At 38.9% G+C, this 23,245-nt stretch overlaps 1 protein-coding gene and 2 pseudogenes across 14 annotated transcripts in view; 1 reads left to right on the forward strand and 2 right to left on the reverse strand.

Moving 5' to 3' along the window:
- Positions 1-23,245, reverse strand: part of SCAF8 (SR-related CTD associated factor 8) — a 200,964-nt gene that overhangs the window by 154,112 nt on the left and 23,607 nt on the right. For all 14 annotated transcript variants that reach the window (XM_088795355.1, XM_088795354.1, XM_088795350.1 and 11 more), the window contains 2 exons: positions 13,985-14,068; positions 10,120-10,164 (listed from right to left, as the gene is read on the reverse strand). In XM_088795355.1, coding sequence (XP_088651481.1) covers positions 10,120-10,164; positions 13,985-14,068 — 129 coding nt within the window. The remainder of the gene's footprint in view (positions 1-10,119; positions 10,165-13,984; positions 14,069-23,245) is intronic.
- LOC109456796 (transcription initiation factor TFIID subunit 9-like) lies at positions 17,314-18,481 on the forward strand (annotated as a pseudogene).
- On the reverse strand, positions 21,388-21,889 carry LOC141571918 (protein POLR1D pseudogene; annotated as a pseudogene).

Raw genomic sequence — 23,245 nt, forward strand, 5'->3', positions numbered from 1 at the left:
CATTAACAGAATGCACCTTGAAACATATTTGCGTGATTTTTATTCTAATGTTACCTGAGTTGTTAATCTAAATAGGATGAGTCAGCTTTCTGACAAAAAGATCCTCTAGGTGAACTGGACCACACACTTTGCAATATACGAGCACACTTTATGTAATGATTCTATTACTAGAATTTGTGCTGCCAGTTTCAGCTACTAAAAGCTGATATTAAAGAAAACAAAGTTGCAATGGTAGAAACAGGAACATGTGGCTGTCCCTGCAAAGCACTGAACGATGCCGCCAGAAGCAGGTCAGCAGAGGGCTGTCCCAGGCCAGTTGTACCTGATACGTGCCCCAGGAGTTCTCACGGTGAATACTGTAGAAAAATCCTCTCATGCTTCTGGCACAGCAGGAGAAAAGGAATCATTTTAAGACAGCCAGCAGCAGTGTTCTGTGCTTAACATGGTCTGCTCTCTGCACAAACTACTTAACCTGAGCCTGACCCGCTGGAGTGTAACCAGAGCCTAACCAACATGGGGAAGGTAAATATCCAACTCCAACCCACTCCAGCCATCCTGTTTCACCAAAGAGGGATTTAAAAAAAAAAAAAAGAAAAGCACATGTGAAGTTCACGGTCCAGAGGTACGGGCTCTATAAAAAAAACTGAAAACTGACATCATTCTTAACAGTGATAAACTAGAAGTTTTCCCACTATATCAGGAAGGCATGACAACAGGTACAGATGCCCCTCTCACTGAGATCAGGTAGGCATGACAACAGCTATGGATCCCCCCTCACTGAGATCAGGTAGGCATGACAACAGCTATGGATCCCCCCTCACTGAGATCAGGTAGGCATGACAACAGCTATGGATGCCCCCTCACTGAGATCAGGTAGGCATGACAACAGCTATGGATGCCCCTCTCACTGAGATCAGGTAGGCATGACAACAGCTATGGATCCCCCCTCACTGAGATCAGGGAGGCATGACAACAGCTATGGATCCCCCCTCACTGAGATCAGGGAGGCATGACAACAGCTATGGATGCCCCCTCACTGAGATCAGGTAGGCATGACAACAGCTATGGATGCCCCTCTCACTGAGATCAGGTAGGCATGACAACAGCTATGGATCCCCCCTCACTGAGATCAGGGAGGCATGACAACAGCTATGGATCCCCCCTCACTGAGATCAGGTAGGCATGACAACAGCTATGGACGCCCCTCTCACTGAGATCAGGTAGGCATGACAACAGCTATGGATCCCCCCTCACTGAGATCAGGTAGGCATGACAACAGCTATGGATGCCCCCTCACTGAGATCAGGTAGGCATGACAACAGCTATGGATGCCCCTCTCACTGAGATCAGGTAGGCAAGACAACAGCTATGGATCCCCCCTCACTGAGATCAGGTAGGCATGACAACAGCTATGGACGCCCCTCTCACTGAGATCAGGTAGGCATGACAACAGGTATGGATGCCCCTTCACTGAGATCAGGTAGGCATGACAACACCTATGGATCCCCCCTCACTGAGATCAGGTAGGCATGACAACAGCTATGGATGCCCCTTCACTGAGATCAGGTAGGCATGACAACAGCTATGGATCCCCCCTCACTGAGATCAGGTAGGCATGACAACAGGTATGGATGCCCCCTCACTGAGATCAGGTAGGCATGACAACAGCTATGGATGCCCCTTCACTGAGATCAGGTAGGCATGACAACAGCTATGGATCCCCCCTCACTGAGATCAGGTAGGCATGACAACAGCTATGGATGCCCCTTCACTGAGATCAGGTAGGCATGACAACAGCTATGGATCCCCTCTCACTGAGATCAGGTAGGCATGACAACAGGTATGGATGCCCCCTCACTGAGATCAGGTAGGCATGACAACAGCTATGGATGCCCCCTCACTGAGATCAGGTAGGTATGACAACAGCTATGGATGCCCCCTCACTGAGATCAGGTAGGCATGACAACAGCTATGGATGCCCCCTCACTGAGATCAGGTAGGCATGACAACAGGTATAGATGCCCCTCTCACTGAGATCAGGTAGGCATGACAACAGCTATGGACGCCCCTCTCACTGAGATCAGGTAGGCATGACAACAGGTACAGATGCCCCCTCACTGAGATCAGGTAGGCATGACAACAGGTATAGATGCCCCTCTCACTGAGATCAGGTAGGCATGACAACAGCTATGGACGCCCCTCTCACTGAGATCAGGTAGGCATGACAACAGCTATGGATGCCCCTCTCACTGAGATCAGGTAGGCATGACAACAGGTACAGATGCCCCTCTCACTGAGATCAGGAAGGCATGACAACAGCTATGGATGCCCCCTCACTGAGATCAGGTAGGCATGACAACAGCTATGGATGCCCCCTCACTGAGATCAGGTAGGCATGACAACAGCTATGGATGCCCCCTCACTGAGATCAGGTAGGCATGACAACAGGTACAGATGCCCCCTCACTGAGATCAGGTAGGCATGACAACAGCTATGGATGCCCCCTCACTGAGATCAGGTAGGCATGACAACAGCTATGGATGCCCCCTCACTGAGATCAGGTAGGCATGACAACAGGTATAGATGCCCCTCTCACTGAGATCAGGTAGGCATGACAACAGCTATGGACGCCCCTCTCACTGAGATCAGGTAGGCATGACAACAGCTATGGACGCCCCTCTCACTGAGATCAGGTAGGCATGACAACAGCTATGGACGCCCCTCTCACTGAGATCAGGTAGGCATGACAACAGCTATGGACGCCCCTCTCACTGAGATCAGGAAGGCATGACAACAGGTACAGATGCCCCTCTCACTGAGATCAGGTAGGCATGACAACAGGTATAGATGCCCCTCTCACTGAGATCAGGTAGGCATGACAACAGGTACAGATGCCCCCTCACTGAGATCAGGTAGGCATGACAACAGCTATGGACGCCCCTCTCACTGAGATCAGGAAGGCATGACAACAGGTACAGATGCCCCTCTCACTGAGATCAGGTAGGCATGACAACAGCTATGGACGCCCCTCTCACTGAGATCAGGAAGGCATGACAACAGGTACAGATGCCCCTCTCACTGAGATCAGGTAGGCATGACAACAGGTACAGATGCCCCCTCACTGAGATCAGGTAGGCATGACAACAGCTATGGACGCCCCTCTCACTGAGATCAGGAAGGCATGACAACAGGTACAGATGCCCCTCTCACTGAGATCAGGTAGGCATGACAACAGGTATAGATGCCCCTCTCACTGAGATCAGGTAGGCATGACAACAGGTACAGATGCCCCCTCACTGAGATCAGGTAGGCATGACAACAGCTATGGACGCCCCTCTCACTGAGATCAGGAAGGCATGACAACAGGTACAGATGCCCCTCTCACTGAGATCAGGTAGGCATGACAACAGGTATAGATGCCCCTCTCACTGAGATCAGGTAGGCATGACAACAGGTACAGATGCCCCTCTCACTGAGATCAGGTAGGCATGACAACAGGTATAGATGCCCCTCTCGCTGAGATCAGGTAGGCATGACAACAGCTATGGATGCCCCCTCACTGAGATCAGGTAGGCATGACAACAGGTACAGATGCCCCCTCACTGAGATCAGGTAGGCATGACAACAGGTACAGATGCCCCTCTCACTGAGATCAGGTAGGCATGACAACAGCTATGGATGCCCCTCTCACTGAGATCAGGTAGGCATGACAACAGCTATGGATGCCCCCTCACTGAGATCAGGTAGGCATGACAACAGCTATGGATGCCCCTCTCACCACTGCTCTTCAACATGACACCAGAAGTCCTGGCAATGCAGTAAGACATGAATAAAAGGCATACAGATTGGGAAGGAAGGTTTAACAGAAACTAAAAATATATAACATTCCTAATTGAGCCTACATGATCTTCACTGCTAACTTTGAACCAATCTACACAGTATTTCTTAAGGAAATAGCATTAAACTACATAACTTAAAACTACAAAATAAATGGACAGATGAAGTAGTATTTTCTTTTAAATGGCACACATACTACTTCTATGTCATTTTCAAGACTTATGATTCAAATTTTCCCGAAAAGTGTGGGACCGCAAAAATGTCCCCACCAGCAACTCTATTTCCACACAACTAAGTCAGAAGAGGGTAATGGGGAATCACCAACTGCTCTCTTCACACTCACAGAACCTGGTCACAACAGTGCGGAAGCAAGAGAAGGAGGGTGACTACGTTCCCCAAGACAGAATGTCATTACACAACCATGGAGGAAGGGACACGACAAGCAAGAAAAATTATCCCAGTCCCTGATGAAACGAAGCTAAACAACTGCAACTTTAATACACAGCTTAGTAAAATATCTGATGTTGAGCTAGACGTGATACACCGAATCTGAAGAAAAGTAATGGGAATTACAAAGCAACCTACTGTTTTTCAGTTTTGGTACTAGAGTACATTTTGCTCCATGACTATAGAAATTTATTCTATTTGATGCATCATTAAAAGTCTAAAAAACATCTTGGTAAACAAGTTTCAATGCTGGCTGGAATTTAACTACTTGAGTAAAGCTGATATTAGGATAAAATCTTTTTTTAAAAATTTAAGTCTAAAAATATCAAGTGTTGGTAAAGATGGGAGCAACATAAACACACACATCAGTGAGAGTGTGAATTAGAACAACCATTTTGAAATTAATTTGGTATCATTTAGCCAAGTTGAAGAAATGCATATCCTACAACCCAGCAATTCCACCAACACAGAAATGCAAGCTGTACAGGACACATATGTAAGAATGGGCCAGCAGCATTGGTCAGAACTCCAAAAACTCGAAAACATATACACCGTCTACCAACAGAATGGATAAGCTGTTTATTCACATAACGGAATATATACATATTCGTGTGTGTGTGTGTGTGTGTGTGTGTGTGTGTGTGTAAAATGAAAAGAAACGAATACTGCTACACACAATAGGAATGACTCCTAAACACGATATTGAGTAAAAGAACTGTGTACAAAAGAATACGCAGTACAGGATTCCATTTACATACGATTGAAAGGCAGGTCACACTGCTCTGTTTAAGAACTCAGGGCTGTAGAGCACCACTGTACCAGAAGGACAGGGTTACACAGAAGTCAGACTGACCTCCCTGAGAGGGTGAGCGATAAGATCAGAAGAGTTGCTGCGGATCTGGGGGGCTTTCGCCAAAGCTCTGTTCCTTCAAGTGAGTGGTAGTTACACAGATCTTCCCTTTTGAAAAATTTTGCTACACATGTTTTCTGCACTTTTCTGTATACGTGTCCATATATTTCACAATAAAAAGAAACATTTATATAAACATCCTTGACTACTTAAATAAAACACAACAGGCAAAAATGTCTCTCATCTTAAGGATTAACGACAACTGATAAACTCAAGATATATTTGAAATGCAAATTTAAGGGATGTGGATGACAAAGAATTGAACTAAAATATCCCAGGGCAAAGGAATCTTGGTAGAAAGCACACAAGGAAAGTGAGACTCTGGATATTTACTCCTTTCAAACTGTCTGTGCCCAAGCACTCAAATGTGAGTGTACCCCCCACGAGAGGCCCAGTAGTGTTCCTGGCCCACAGGAAATCATCTTATGTTGTTAGTTTATCATCATCCATCTGTTAATCTTTCATAGCTAAGACACGCAACTCCAGATAATACATTACCAACTGCAGCCACACTCCTCCCTTCCTTGCACTATTTGTTCATGGTGGTGAAGGAAAGTAGAGAGAAACTGAATAATCTGTAGTGTTCGGAGGTGGATGATTCCCCAAATTACAAGTTTACTCTCATTAAATAACACTTCAAATCTTCTTCGATTTCTTATTTGACTATATATAATGTGCATAACAAACTTTCTTCTAAATTTGCTAAAACAGTATTTCCCGCTATTAACAATATCCTAATCCAGTGGTTTTACAAAGTGGGTTTCACAATGTTCAAGTGCCTCGGGGTGATGGAGCAGAAAACAAAGCAGGTGGTGTGGGCGTCAGTTTCCCTACAACCCTGCACTCCACATTTACTTGTGTTTTATCTGTGCTCCTCCCCCATATTAAACTTCCAGTAAGAATAGGAAGGAGGAAAAAAAGTTTCCTCTGGTATTAAATATATATATATACAATCTGGAACCTCACCAAACTAAAAATCTTTGTTCTGCAAAAGACCTTGCATTAAGAGAATGAAAAGACAGCTCAAATAAACTCACCAAAGTCCTCTAAAAAACGAGAGAATGAAAAGACAAGCTACAACTGAGAAAACATATTTGCAGACCATATGTATTTGACACAAGACTTGCACCTAGAATATATGAAGAACTCTCAAAACTCAACAGTAAAAAATCAAACTATCCAATTAGAAAATGGGAAAAAACATGGAAAAAAACTCACTGAAAATGGCAAATTAAGTGAAAACATGTTCAACATCACCAGCCATTAGGGAAATGCAAATTAAAACCACAATGAGATAATCACTACCCATTTTATTTTAGAATAGCTAAAATAAAAACCACCAAATGATGGCACGAATGTGGAAAAATTGCTGGTGGGAATGTAAAATGGTACAGCCAATCTGGAAAAGAATCTGGCGATTCCTTGTAAAATGAAACGTGCACTTCCTATCCCAGAGAAATGAAAACTTCCTTTCATGCAAAAATCTGAACTTGAATGTTCCCAGCAGCTTTATTCATAAGAGCCTCCGAAAGGGAAACAACTCGGATGAATGGGTGAATGGTTAGGCCAACTGTGGTACGTGCAGACCATGGAATACTGCTCAGCAACATAAAGGAACTATTGATACACATGCACAATTTAGATGGATACCAAGGAAATTACTGAGAAAAGCAAGTCCATTTCAAAAGACTACACTTATATAACATTCTTGAAATGGCAATATTATGGAGCTAGAGAACACAGCTTAGTCACTGCCAGGTGTTGGGGACGGCGGGGAGGAGAGCTCAGTGTGGCAATACAAACAAGGAAACGTGATGGACCCTGAATGATGTTCTGCATCACGACTATGGTGCCATTATATGAATCAACACATGTGATTAAATTGCACAGAACTAAGTACAGATAGTGCATGTAAAAGTGGTGAAAACCTGAATAAGGTGAGTGGATTGTGTCAATGTCCTAGTTGATACTATACTGCAGTTATAAAAGATGTGACCATTGCGGGGAATTGGGTGAAGAGTATGAGATTTCATTGTACTACGATAATCTATTTTTATTTGTGTGTGTGTGTGTGTGTGTGTGTGTATTTTTTTTAAGGAGGGCGCAACTCACAGTGGCCCATGTGGGGATTGAACCAGCAATCGTGGTGTTACCGTGTTTCCCCGAAAATAAGACCTAGCTGGACCATCAGCTCTAATGCGTCTTTTGGAGCAAAAATTAATATAAGACCCGGTCTTATGTTGCATAAGACCCGGTCTTATATTAAAATAAGACTGAGTATTATATTATATTATATTATATAAGACGATATTATATATTACATTCCATTAGACCAGATCTTGTATTATATTAAAATAAGATTGGGTATCATATCATATATTATATTATATTATACCGAGTCTTATATTAAAATAAGATCTGGTCATATATTAATTTTTGCTCCAAAAAACACATTAGACCTGATGGTCTGGCTAGATCTTATTTTCGGGGAAACACAGTATTAGCACCACGCTCTAACCAACTGAGCTAACCGGCCACCCCTACCATAATCTACTATTGATTAAACGCAAACCTAAAATTACCTCAAAATAGACAGTTTAATTAAAAATATACAACTTAATTTACCATTACATTAACCCACTGCTGAATCGCTGATTCATACAGGGGCAGGGGGCAAAACCATTTAAATTTTCCCCTAGACATTGACTAGGAAATGTCATGCCTCTTTGGTGTTCTAAGGTGAAACTTTAAGACACAAAAGGAAGGGGTGGTAGGCTGTGACCCAACCACACAAGTGGCGGAACAGTTGGAACAGACGGTACACCTCATGCGCTGTGGCGTAACAACTGTTGATGAATCCCTTAACTGCAAAAGACACCAAAATCATTCTGGATGTCACATTTCAAATGTCTTTCAGGCTGCTGGCAAACTAGGTAAAGCTGAGAAACTTAGCATAATGACTAAACAATGTGGAAGTCTGGACAAAACTGAAGCTCTACAAAACCATGAAAAGGAGTCTGTATACAAAGCTTCATTAAGATCGACTGAGAAGTACTTCTCTGCAGAGGCAGAGGAAGATCAAAATGTTGGGCCAGAAACTACCTCTGAAGACTGTACTTGTAAGTTCTGGATGGCTCTCCTGGGACCTTTGACTTTTAGATTGTACAGCTGAGGCACAAATTTGTGTGTTGTGTACTATACTGGGTATAAGTTTGTCTTATTGTTTCTCTACTAAGAACTTTTTAAATGTGGTTTGTAATTGTAGCACTTTTTACAAAACTATACTTGAACAATTCTAAATTGTACATACTGTACAAAGTTTCTCAATAGGTTTCTTATTTCTATGTGGAATTTCGTATCTTGCAGTGTCCTATAAAGATTAAATTCCACCCCTTTCCTTCATGTCAGGAAAAAACATTTTCCCCCAGATACTGACTTGCTTCTTCAGACTGACTCTACAATTATCTCACAATAAAGATAACTGTACTCACCCAGGGTCTTCCTAAGATTCTGAAATACTTTATTAAAAGAGCCCTTTTCCAAATCAAATCATCAAAAAACATTTATCCATAAATTCATATTTATCCTTTAAATCACGACTACTCAAATTGTGGCTTCTGAACTAAAAGCAAAGGCATCATCTAGGAACAGTTAGAAATTCGAACTCTCAGTCCCACCCTACATTAGTGAATCAGAATCTGCATTTTAATAAGATCCCTAGGTAATTCCTCCATACAAAAAAGTTTAAGCACTTCTCCAGACATTCGAACCTTTAAAAAAGACTTGTAAAAGCCTTAGAACAATGAAATTTTCCAACCACCAACATTTTTATTTTATACTTTGGTTTACCTAAAACACTACCCTGTGTCTTAGCCTTAATTCACTAGTGGTTCATCTCAAAGTATCTTTCACTAATACTTTAAGTATTGAGAAAACAAAACTTTAAAGGGAAAAACAGAATCACATAAAGGTTAACTGACTGACTCTAAGTTCCCTAGCTAGTTAGTGACAGGAATCTCACTTTGATCCATTCACCCTTCTCCCAATCAACTATTTTTGTTCAAGAAACATCGCAACCTCGCTGAATCCTTAATGCCATTTACCTGATTCTCAAAACTGGTTCTGCTTCCACTTAGCCACATGAACATGGGCAGAGTAGAAAAACTAAATTCAATTACAACACAGATTTTCTCTAGTATCACTTTGTTAAGTTTTAGGTCTATGTACTCTTGCCCTAAACTGTGGCACCAATAGGGCATGGATCACAAAGAAGAGAGCAAAGAACTATAAATTCTAGTCACCAGACCCAGGTGACAAAAAGCATTACTAACTGTGCACAAGACAGCGGCTTTCAACCTCATCTCCCTCTGCTTACCCTGGAAAATGAAACTTCAGGTCTATATAATGTGTCGAGATGTATAATACCCTAATGGATGAGAAAAAAATCGACAGAAGAGGAGTAGCTGGTAGCAATATTTCCCCCACACCTTATCTACACGGAGAGCTGCTCTCTTAGCATTCAGCTCGATGTGACAAAAGAGAATTTCTTTAAAAGCTATAAAAGGCAACAAATTTGTAATTTCATTTAAAAAGTCATATTGACACCATTTTTTCCAAGGGACAGATGTTCATTGTGGCAATGCAAATTAACAAAAACATCTACGTGACCACTATTATTTTTAACATTAACCAAAGGGCACTTTCATTTTACTTAATTAGAAAATAAAATATTAGGTTGGTACAAAAGTAATTGCAGATTTTGCAATTATTTTTAAACTTTTAAACCGTAATTACTTTTGGCACCAACCTAATAAATGGAATCACTGTGAACAGTCCATCCAAACAGTGATTTAAAAAGAAGAGCACAGGGCATTAATTTATCATTATAGTACATTTAGTGTATATATGGAAAATTATATACTTACTTTCTGAATGAATTTCTCAACACTCTGTACCACATGTTTATAGAACTAAAAGAAAAAAAAGTGAAGCATGGTTTTAAAATCTATTTGATTAGATTAGGATTTTCTTCTAAACACAGGGTTTGATTTAATATAGTTTCATAGGTCTATCAAAACAATGAATTTTAACTATGAATTCTGAGACAACCATTCATGTCACTCACCTCCATAAGCAACTAGCTCTATGATATCTAATTAGCAAAGGGAACCTGGAAGGAGGTCTATGGTCTGTGTATCTAAAGTGTGTTACGTCAACAGATACAGAATTCTAGCTCAGTCGTTATGAAAGCTTATTTTCACAAATAGGCTGACAGCAAAATACTTGTGGTAAGCACACTGGCAGATGTATATTCTTACTTTCATGGAAGGAAAAGATTTCCTATAGTATCATTTTTTCACTAAATTAGGGTAGTAGAAAAATCAAATAACTGTCAACAAACAGCATTAGTGAATGTACGCCAGGGAGTTGTTTTCAACTTCATTATCTCCTGCTTCTCCCAGAAAATAAAACTCCAAGTACATACAATTAAATATAGGATGTATAAGGTTCTAAAGGATCCGCCAAAATGAATCAGCAGACATGAAGTGAGCACACAGATTAAAAATTAGTTAATAAGATACTATCAATTATGAAAAACTTTCAAGTTTTATAACCAACACTATGAATAAACCTGAAAATGAAAGAAAATGGAAATTAGAGATTAAACAAAAAGTTTCTAGAAGTTGTGCTTAATAAATTATAAAATCTCCATGGCAATTATATAATTAGCATATTTCTGTTTAAAGAACTAACTTGAATTGTGCTTCTATTTATACTTATGATCTCACAAATTATACTTTTATGAGATATCGCTAGGCTAAAGAGACAAGAACATTGAGGTGAACTGCATCATAAAATTCAATATTTATAAAATCAAAAATAAAGGAAAACCACATTACTCATCATTAACAAATGAAAATCTATAATAGGTTTAAGCTTCACTAAAATTGCCTTCCTAGAAACTAAGTTTACTCAACAGTTTAAGTTACTAAAGTAAAAAAGCTAAAACAACTACTTAAAAGTTATTAGGCACTTTATATGTAGGTGCCTATAGACATTTAGAATCAATATACAAAATACTAAATAATTAATCAGTAAGTGGTATTTATTAAGTAATAATTTTCTGAAAACATCTTGACAGTGCTTCTTGCTCCTATCATGTTTCCCCGAAAATAAGACCTAGCCGGACAATCAGCTCTAATATGTCTTTTGGAGCAAAAATTAATATAAGACTGGATCTTATTTTATTATTAGACCAGGTATAATATAATATAATATAGTATAATATAATATAATATAATATAATATAATATAATATAATATAATATAATATAATAATATAATATAATACCGGGTCTTGTATTAATTTTTGCTCCAAAAGATGCATTAGAGCTGATTGTCCAGCTAGGTCTTATTTTTGGGGAAACAGAGTAGTTATTTTATGTGTTAACATGTAACAGTAAAAATGCTTACTAAACTTTAACTCAAAGTTTATTAATTAACATAGTTCTTCTTCCACAAGTTCTCTGTGAGGTTTTGTTGACAGTGTTCAATGTTAACAAGCACTCATGAAAATAATCATTCTCTAAATGCTGATAAAAAAAAAAAACCCAACAACTTACCACAACGTGAAACACAGTATTATACTTAAATCTGATTTAAAAGGCAGTTCAAACTTCAATTTATATATATACTAAATGCAGTTTTAAAATAATATAATATTGCAAAACAATTGGTCTACACACTTCAAAAACATCAATGACAACAACAAAAAACCACAAAAAGGCTGGGTGACAAGACAAATGAATGTAATGTGTGACTTTGGCGGCATCCTGAAAGAGCAGGGGTGCATGAGACAGCTACCAAAGGCAATATTGAGACAACTGGTAAATATAATGGGGACTGTGTATTAGATAAAAGTATTGGATCAAAGTGAAATTTCTTTTTTCCTTTATTTTTTTTATTAGTTTCTGGTGTACAAAACACTGTAATAATTAGACATTTATCATTTACACCCCTCACATAGTGATAACCCCACTTACTCATCTCCTACCCCTTTGACATCACATACAGACATTACATTTCCACTGTCTCTATTCCTAGTGCTGTACTCCCAAAGGGAAATTTCTTGCATGGGATCAGTGTATCGTGATTACTTAGGAAATGTCTTTGTTCTTAGGAGATTCAAATTCAAATATTTAAAGATTAAGTGCTATTATGAATGACTATGGAACTCTCAAATGATTCAGCCAGAAAAAGTGCGCACCCACGTGTGTAGAAATAAACCTAAAGTAGCAAAATGTTCACCATTGGAAAATCTAAGGAAAGACTGTGTTAGTATTTTACATCTGTTTGAATATTTTTCGAAATAAAAATAAAGATAGCAATAATAAGATAAAATATTAAAGTATATCATAGAACGTTTAGACTCTTGATTGAGATGAACCTGGATGCAAATCCAGCTTTACTTATTCTCAGTACTGCAAATTCCTTAATTTCTCTTCCAACATCTAAAAAATGGAAATAATGTTAACACCTATGCCTTAAGGAGTCTTCTAATTAAAAAGTATTTTTGCTCAACAAAAAAGTTAGTAAAAATGCATCAATTACTAATTTTTACAGAATAAAAATGATACCAATATACATGTTTGCACCTTCTCAGGATAATAAAAATCAGATCACAATGTAGAATAGCACAGACAAAGAAAACAAGAGACAACATTCTACACTAAACCTACCAGATACTCTGACAAATCACTTCTTTTAAGAATTCTCTGGCTTAAATGTGTTTACTCATGACGGTCTTAGCCCCACTTTTATTATTCTGCATATAAATACAGGGGTTTTAAGTGTAATGCTGTAAGATATTAACAAGTCTGAAAACTAAGACTTGGCCATTAAAACACTGCAAAATCATCCAAGTATATGAATTTTCTGCTAGAAGTAATTCTCTGTACAGAGGAATTTGTTAACTCCAATAGATAATGCTGCTGTTCAAAGACAATTTAAGATAATTGGTGCAGTGGTTATGGCTGATGTTCTTATTCAGAGCAGGGAAACATAACACCAAACACTCATGGATTAATACCTAAATAATTAAAATTAAGCACTCATTCATTACCAATTTTAACACCCTACTAAAAGCAGGGTGTCTTAGCTTTGGGGACAGGAACCTCTTGGAGAAATGTCTGTGGCTGAGTTTCAAAAGGTCCCTAAAGCCAAGAAATTTTGTGCATATGTGTACTTCTCTAGAGAGGGTTCAAACTTTTCCTGAGATTTTCAGAAGTATCTATGAGTCAATAAAGGAGCAATGGCTAAGTGCCTGTGGCCTCTTTCCACAATGTCAAAAAACAATGAGGCTCAATTATTTTCCATTAATGGCCCATTTCCAAATCTATAATAGAATCAATGAGAAAAAAATCAATACGTCATTTTTTATTTAGAAAACTTTTATGAAATCATTTCAAGATTCTGTAAAGTCACTGTGCCAAGAACAGTGCTGAACACATTCTCCACAATGTGGCTGTATCTCAAATTTGACCGGCCTAAAAAAAGTAAGGAAAAATGGCTGCTTCAAACTTTATGGAAGAATATTTATCAAAATGTTATGTGCTTATCTCTAGGTGGGAGAGTTTGCAGGTGACAGATTTTCATTTTTGTGTTTTTCCCCATGAACATGTATTAACTCTGTAAAGAGGAAGAAAATATATAATCTGTAAAAATTATGCCACCTCCAAAATATTAGTGTAGTATTTTCTTTTGAAAACACAAGAGTAAAATATTACTCACCTTAATAGCTTTGATGGCTGCCTTAGTAATTTGGGTCATTTTCGCTTTAGAAATTGGTGGTTTGTAGTCATTCAGGGAATACAACTGATGAAAATAAAAAAGAACAAATTTAAATTCAGCAAAACTAATTGTCTCTAAGCAATTACATGAAATTACCACACATTTCCAATTTCATATTCTCAATGAAATCAAAGTGCTTCCTTTGTTTTAAAAATCAAGTTGAACATTATTAGTCATCAGGGAAATGCAATTCCAAACAATAATGAGGTATCACTTCACTTTGCTTACACTCACAAACAATAAAAAGTGTTAGAAGGATGTGGAGATACTGGAACCCTTATACATTGCTAGTGGGAATGTACAATGATGCAGCGGCTTTAGAAAAGATTGGCAGTTCCTCAGAAAATGAAACATAGTAATACATACTAATGACCCTGCAATTCCACTCCCAGGTATAAATACCCAAGAGAGCTGAAAGTATATGTTCACATAAAAAATCCATTTAAAAAGTAGAAACCACCCAAACGTCCATCAACCGGTAAACATTAAAAAAGCAAAATGCATTATAACCATTCAGTGAAATACAACCATGAAAAAGAAGTACTGATACATGCTACAGAACAGATGAACCTTAACTATACTATGCTCAGTTTAAAAAGTCGTATTAAAAAAAAAACACACAGGTATCATAGGATTACATTTATATGAAATGTCCAGAAGAGAGCAATCTATTGGTGACTGTACAACTGGGGGAGTTGGGGAGAAATGAGAAGTGACTACTAAAGAGCACTGTATTTCTTTCCGGGGTAATGAAATTATTCTAAAATTGAATGTTGTGATGGTTGGACAACGATTCTAAAAACCACTGAATTACGTATACACTTTAAATTGGTTAACTATATATAATATATATATACATATACACATATATATACACGCACACATACACACACAGTTATATATGTATTTATATAGTTATATATACATACATATATATATGTATGTATATATATGGTGTGTGAATTATACCTCAATGAAATGTTTTAGAAATCAAGGAACAGCAATAATCCCCTGCCAAAAAAATTTTTGTTTTGAAATTTCTCATATAAGCAAAGGATAATAATACTGCCCAGGAGAAAACAAAGACAAGGAGGTGGGGAATTAGGAAGCAAACGACTAAGTTTAAATGAATTCTGATTAAAACTTGCACAGTACTCAGTGATGCTAAGACTTTAACAATAGTGCTATAAGGTATTAAATACAAGTCTGGAAACTAAGCTTTGGCCATTACAACACTGCAAAAACAACTTACACAGACTTTAAAAGCAAATTAAAGTGAATTTGTTGGTTAATCAAGTAGGAATTTAGGGAGTCCTCTAGCTTTTGCTCCAGCATCCCTTATAACCATCACTGAATTCTACTGATTTTTACCCAGTTTTCCCCAGATTGGTCTCCTCTTCCTCCTCCAACCATAACTGCAGTCCCAATTACCTTCACGCTCATATAGAGAACACCTAAATAGGTGTGGCATGTTCAAAAACTAATCTGAGCACGTGATTAATACTTACCCCTTAAAAAAAAGTCAACGATTTCCCACTCTTTAGATAAACACAAAAATCTATATATACAAGGCCTGTCTGCTCTAACTCCTGTCTACTTTCCAGTTTCATCTCACTCCATATTCCCTCCCCAGCTCTGCTCCAGGCACAATGATCTTTTTCGGTTCCCTAACACACAGCCGTTAGAATGCGCTTGTTCTCTCTATTTGCCAATACTCTCCACCAGGGCTTCCCTACTAGTTAATTGAACTCACCCTTCTTAGTTAAAAGAATCACCTCAGGAGAAGCCTTTCCCACCTCCCCTACCAGATCAAAACCTTCTTTTATGCGCTCATTGTACTGTCATTCACCTTTGAAGCATTTGTAGTAATGATAACTATTTGTATGATTATTAAATACTTGAGTATTAATCAAAGACAAAGGATGTAAGTTCCTTAATGCAGTTTACCAGAGGTTAACTGGACACCAAGAGCTGTCCAAGCTGAAATCAATCCCGGGGGCTGTCCAAACATCCTCCCCTTTAAGTTGCCAGAGGTGTCTACCTGTTGATGATACTGCTCAACCAGGGTCGGGATCTCATCAGGTTGTTTAGGAAGCCACCTCTGACAAAACTCAGAGAATTTTAATGTATCTGTAGCCTGCCAGTCTACTTACCAGATGCAAATTAACGTCAACACATTCTATAGTGTTCAAAGCAAGCCGTGTGAAGGAAAGAATTTCTCAGCAGGCCCAGGCTGCTTCCCATCTGAGAGCCACGCCTGCCCTCTTCTACTAGAGAGTACTAAGCTGTAAGGACAAAACCCTAACTCTGTTTAGATTTTTTCCTTTGCTCCAAACTGTATCCTGTGTCCACTAGGGAACAGATGTTAAGAATAAACTGAAAAAATACATACAAGACACAGCAGTGCACAAGCTTTACACAGAAAACCTGAATTTGAATTCCAACTATGTCATCTTACTACAAACTGCTAAACCTGTGAAGCTTAGTTTTCTCATTTACAAAATAGAAACAATACTCATTTAACAGAAACATCGCATATAAAGCTTTTAGAACACACTAACGTAGCTCAGTAGGGTTAGCCATTATTAAAATTAAAATCCTTCTCTTTGTTAGTTATTCTCCATTAAAGGATCCCTCAAACATTTATTCGCTTAGTTACATGAAGGTCCTTTGCATAGTAATTTATATTACTAGGGCAATGACGACATGTTAGGTCCTTCCTATGGTTGACAATACATTGCTTCTTTCATTCTGTGTGGTAAAGCCCTGTCATTTCAATCAAGTATTAGTCCATATTCTAACACACGAAAGCTTTACTTTCTTGTTCTTCGGGAGGGCAGGGGACAAGGTAGTAGAAATATTATTTAGACTTGTAAACTTGTAAAATACTTTCAACAGTCTGAAGTCAGCTCTCATCTGAGAACCCCTTTCAAAAATGCATCTACTGCATAAAGTTAAGGTACTACTCAAAGAAATACTGAGGTACGTTGCTGTTATAATTTTCACAAGATCACTTAATACATATAGTTTCAACTATTTCTCTAGGTTCTCTAAAATTTCATTTCTTTCTTAAATCTGATCATCAGAAACCAGGCACAGATGGTTTCATCTAATTCCTCACTGAATGCCTGTACTAGAATTTAATATTAAGTCCTTAACTTATAAAGATTGGTTAAAAAAATTTCTCCTAGAGATGTTGCTTCTGAACGTCCTGTGCACCAGGGGTTGGAAAAACCACACTAGGCAAAGAACTTGCACCAAGGTCAGGACTGAAGCACATTAATGTGGGTGATTTAGCTCGAGAAGTCTGATCACCAGATATCATGGAATCTGGCAAGATGGCTTCTCCCAAGAGCATGCCAAAGATGCACAGAAAATGTACAAATCCTGAAAGATACGGGGATTACGGAACATGGGCCAAGACTTACAAATCAGATGTTGGAGTTTGCCTTCTGATATGTGACCACAATTCTAGATGATGCAAAAATTTACTCAGGTCACGCTAAAAAAGCCACCATTGATACAGATGGTGTGCAATTGGCAATCCAGTGTTGTGCTGACCAATCTTTTACCTCTCCTCTGCCAAGAGATTTTTTCCTTTTTAACTTATTTTTTAAGGAAGGTGCAGCTCACAGAGGCCCATGCAGGGATCGAACTGGCAACCTTGGTGTCATCAGCACCACGTTCTAGCCAACTGAGCTAAGCAACCACCCAAGAGATTTTTTATTAGATATTGCAAGGCAAAGAACTCAAACTCCTTTCTACTGATCAAACCATATTCTAGCCTAGATTGCCACCTGGTAGATACCACTTGACTGCTCCAAATTACAGACTTAAGTCTCTACCCTGTTTCCCCAAAAATAAGACCTAGCCGGACAACCAGCTTTAATGCATCTTTTGGAGCAAAAATTAATATAAGACCCGGTCTTACAGTCTTATATTATATAAGACCTAGTATTATATTATATATTATATTATACCTGGTATTATAGTAAAATAAGATCAGGTCTTATATTAATTTTTGCTCCAAAAGACGCATTAGAGCTGACTGTCCGGCTAAGTCTTATTTTCAGGGAAACAAGGTACAAAAAGGGGGATCTATTTCTGTGGAGGAATAACAGATCCGTGACTAAGTGTTGGTTCAGTTACCAGCAGACCAAGTACTCCCACACTTGGCACACCAACCCCACAAACCACGTGTGTTTCAACTAAAGTAGTGGTTCCGATGCCCCTCACAGTCCAGATGCCCACTTTCAGTCCCCACGGGTAAAAGCATCAATTCCTGCAACATCAGTTCAGAATGTTCTGATTAATCCATTGCTAATTGGGCCCCAAAACAGTCTTATAACCACTAACAAGGTGTCATCACAAAATACTGCCAATGAATCATCAAATGCATTGAAAAGAAAACGTGAAGACGATGATGACGACGACTAGGGTAATTTGTCATCTGGCCTTGATGCGTGTAACAGGTATACTTGGTCTTGAATTCACCCTACTGAGATTAAACATGCATGCTGGATATTTCCAAGTTGTATTTTAGAAAACTTAAATAGTATTTAATAAGTAAATATAGTTACCATACAAAAAAATAAAATTTCCCCTAGGACACTGTCTTTTAACAATCCATTAAAGAAATAATTATCTCTACCCTATACAAGAATTCACAAAATATACTTTCCTTGAATTCAGAAACGGAGAATGACTCAGCTAGTTCCCAGGTGCTTACTTTGTATCAAAAAGGGTGATTTAACAGGTCTCCCCCTTCTTGTTCCTTGGCTTCTAAGGATCTTGCTGATGTTCACTAGTCTGAACATACATGTCTATTAACATCTGCTTCTCTGCTGTATTTAACTCGTTTTGTACACAAAAATAAGATCTATTTTCAGCTGTGATTAACTTTGCTAAGTAAGATGCTTCAAAGTTCTTTTTGAAGTCGGTGGAGTATAAATTTATACACTTCATGACCTAGTGTGAACCCTGCACATTACTTCAAAGGCAGCTTGTCATCATCCAGTTTTCCTTCTATTCCATTCCATTTCCTTCTATTTTATTTCTATCTCCAAATATAAGTATATATTCCACCCTTGCTCAATCCTCAGCATCAAACTCCATTATCTAGGACCTCCACCAAAGACTACTTGTTGATAATTTTATTGTCACATTCAGTATTTTAGAAAAATAGTGACAAAATATGCTGCTAGCCCATTCAAAGCTTTTTTTAAACTTCTATAAATAATTCAATGTATATGAAGACACTATATTTAATCTTTAGACCTATAGGAATTGACAATGCCTGATACACAGCCAGCGTTCAATAATAAACCTTTATTTCCAACTAACTTATTAATACCGCAGTAAGACCGCCAGGAGGGAGTACCAAGCTTTATTCCAACCCTCACTCTAATCAGATATATCAACTTACCACCAAGAATTGGGAATGTAATTCTCTCTGTATTCTCAAAAGTTGATCGAGGACAGAAAACACATCATGGTTTTACACGGGAAAGTGCTGGAGAAGAACGCAAGTTGATTCTGGGACCTTTCTTTTCCGTTGCCTGAAGATTCCCATCTGCGCCTGAGTCAGAAGACCAGCTGCGGGATGCCCAGCACTGGGCTCTCCAGACGCCCAGTTTTCTCACATGTAGGTTTTAAACTCACCGTCTATTTCTCGGGATCCAGCTCCCTGCTACCATGTTTTCCACAGTCTAACGTGGCTGCTGATCCTGTTAAGTTTGTTCCAGCAAATTATTCCTTCAGGTAAGACTATTGTACTTTTCTCGGGCTACCGATGCCTGCTAACCTCCGCGTCCCAAATCCAAGCTTTTTTCCCTCAGATGCTATGTACTAACGTTGTCTAACACTGTGAACTCACTTAGACGAACTCGATCCATCTGACCCCAGTGACTGAGACGAAGCTCCTGCCCTCACCTACCCCTGCCTCTGGTTACACAAACGGATCCAAAGGAGGACACCAGCCTGCGCCCTCAGTCTCATGCATTCATTCTTATGGCTCAGCTCCCCTCAGGTGCACTGAGAAGTGCTCTATGAGCTAGTAACACCTTACGTTTCTGTGCTATCACTTATAGGCACCAGGTCAAATGCACGTTTTTAGATCTGAAACCAACTTCTTCAAATCAAATCAGTTTCCAATGACTTTCATCAACGTTGGAGGAATCTTTTACCTAAACTATCTCAGCTGCTGCTGGCTACTCCACCAAAACACTTTCATTTCTACAAAAGATTTTTAAATTGTTGGTTACTGACCAAGCCAGGGGTCAGCACAGTAAGTATTTTGGGCTCTGGAGGCGACACAGTCTCTAAGCACACTACCCTGTAAAAGAAAGCAGCCACTGACACTCATATATAAACAGGTAGTGTGTCCCAACAAAACTTCTACACAAAAGCAGGCCAACCACTGAATGTGGACATGATTTCTCAACCCTACAAATGTGCAATCTCATATCCCTGGAAAGCACATCCATGCCTCCCTCATCTACCACTGGGTGAGGCTCATTTCCCAAAACTTAACAAAATGTTGTACTGCATGCTTGTTATTTCAAGCAAACTCTTCAGTTCAAAAATCAGTGCCTCTTCCAATTTTTTTTTGGCCTTGTAAACACATTTTTATTTAAAATTAAGATTTCTGAAACAATTATACAAAGAGTGGTATTATAGGTCTTCAGCTAAATAAGACATAGCATTAAAATAATTATATTCATTTTAATTTTGGGGGGTTCTTTTAAAAGCACCACTTAAAACTTACAAAGTCAAAAAATTTAAGTATAGAAAAATTGTTCTAACTGAGGAATAAGTCTGAGATTGCACAAGAAACAAAAGAATCATTTTCAACCTCTGCGCATTGACACAGAGCACTAAATTCCAAGATATTTGGGAATTTCCCATATTGTTCACTGAAAGGAAAACAAAGGCAGAGTTATGAAAGAGTTCCTTAGTAGATTTCTAGCCCTTGGAAGGCTACAACTTCTGAAATATGATTACTGGCCAGGCGATTTCTAAATTTTAAGTTTGTCACCCAAAAAGGTAAAGTACAGGATTTATAAGTATTTCATTTTTGGAGAAATTTTGAGAAATGACCACATGTGCAGCACATCAAAAAAACTGCAACTAGTTTTTACAATCTCTGAACACCTTTACATTCTATATGCATTTTGAAACCAACTTCTAAACAAGACAGAATAGAAACAATACATATGTAAACCACTGCTGAAGCAGCTTAAACCTGCCAACACATCTTCAGAGCAAGTCTCTTTATACCAATTTCCCTGGAGAGTTTCTAGGTCATTTTCTGCGTTTCACAACAAAGAAACTACTATAAAAAAATCACTCTTAGATGTTTGCTCTGCCAACTCAAGGCCTGTCCCTGATAACCCTCTCTGCACAGCCCCAGTCCCAGAAATAACAGCACTCGTGGCTGGGGAGTCGTGCTCACTCTCCGTCCTAACTCATCGCTTGTTTGACCGCTTTTCGTACTTGTCCTGGCTGCTCCGCTCCCTCGGTGGAGAATGACGGGCTGTGCCTCAGGCTCGGAAGCCATGCTTGTAAGGGTGGGCTCTGTGTTTCTTCCGGTTTTCTTCTTTCTCGTTCTGGCTTTCCTCAGGTTCCTTATTGCCCTGTTTTTGTTCAAGGTCTTGCTCTTTATGGGAGGGCAGTGTATTCTTAATTGTGTTAATTACAAATCTTTTATTTGTGTCAGCAAGAGGACACTTCATCCAACCCATAGCTCCCACTGTTTCTGCTCTCATTTTCCCACGTTTTGCCTCTTTAAGTAGCTCATCTATTGCTTTCCTCTCCAGTTCCTGGTCCTCTCCATCGCTGGGGCAGCTTCCGAGATCCTCAGGGGGTGCTGGCAGACGAGAGGCTCTGCCCCATACCGCGAAACGTGCGAGTGAAGCAGGAAGGAAGGGACTACCCGCCTCTCCCAATTTGAGCAGTACTAAATAATCTCTACTGTGACCTTGGAAGAGGCCAACAAAGAACTTATTATCAGACATCCCCCAGAGAACCATCAAATTTGGGTAAAATTTTGCTCATTTACAGATTAATCTTATGCCTTCAAAGTTGTTGGTCCTATGGCCAATGGAATTAACCTGAAGTATGAACCTAAAACAGTGAAAACAGTCATCAAGCCAATCCATTTTTCCCAACAATGGTCCTTTAGGTCTTGAGGGTACTAGGTTAGGATCCCACCTATCTCTGAAGAAGTCAGAAAATCAGATATCCCAAAAGTTTCTGGAACCAACACAATCTTGATACTTTCAATTCAAAATAGCATGTTTACTAGAAACATTTGTTTTTTATTGCTCCTATTGTGAAAAACAATACACAAATACATACATAAATAACTAAATGACTAAATAAATAATTTTAAAAGGTATAAATTATTGACAGTGAAAAGCAGAATAGGGAGAGGAGTACAATCAGCAGAGAAGATGTGACAAATTTCCAGAAAATGGAAATGTGGTAAAGATTGGTAACTGATGAAAACAAAGAGGAATACTCAAACCACAGTACACACAGAAGAAGACAGAGCCAAAAAGGAGAATAATTTGTCCTGTAGAAGTCCACAGGCCCACCACTCAAAATCAAGGTGTTACAGAGCAGCACAAATGAACTAATAATGCTTCACCTCTTCTTGCAAAACGTCAATAAATAGTGTTTAAAATTGACCAGTCAAGAAGCAGTGGTATAAAAATATCACTTAGTGATATGAAGATAATCAAAAGAACTAACGTGTTAAGAACTAAAACACTGTTCTCTTCGGGGATCCAGCATAGGGTGAGAAAGAAAAGCTTCCAATAAAATGTCTATTGTACTTTTAAAAATGTATCTGTATACGTTACTTTGAAAGATACAATAATCACACCGTAATACAATCTTGTTCTAACTGCACTTGCCAACACTGGCCCTCCGCAGTACACCTCTCCCCCACAAAATGCATAAGTTGAAAGTCCCAACCGCTAAGGTGACTGTCTTTGGAAATAGGGCCTGTATGGAGGTTAAATGGGTCATAAGAAGTGGGAGACCTGATCCCATAGGATTAATGTCCTTATAAGAAGAGACATCAGAAAACTAGCTTTCCCTCACTACCACGTGAGGACACACGTGAGAGGGCCACATGGCTGCTAGGAACTGAGAGCAGCCCCCAGCCCACAGCCAACAAACTAAACAGAGACCTCA

This window comes from Rhinolophus sinicus, chromosome 2 (assembly GCF_057876585.1).
Source record: "Rhinolophus sinicus isolate RSI-liver-muscle chromosome 2, RSI-T2T, whole genome shotgun sequence".
Taxonomy (NCBI): Eukaryota; Metazoa; Chordata; class Mammalia; order Chiroptera; family Rhinolophidae; genus Rhinolophus; species Rhinolophus sinicus.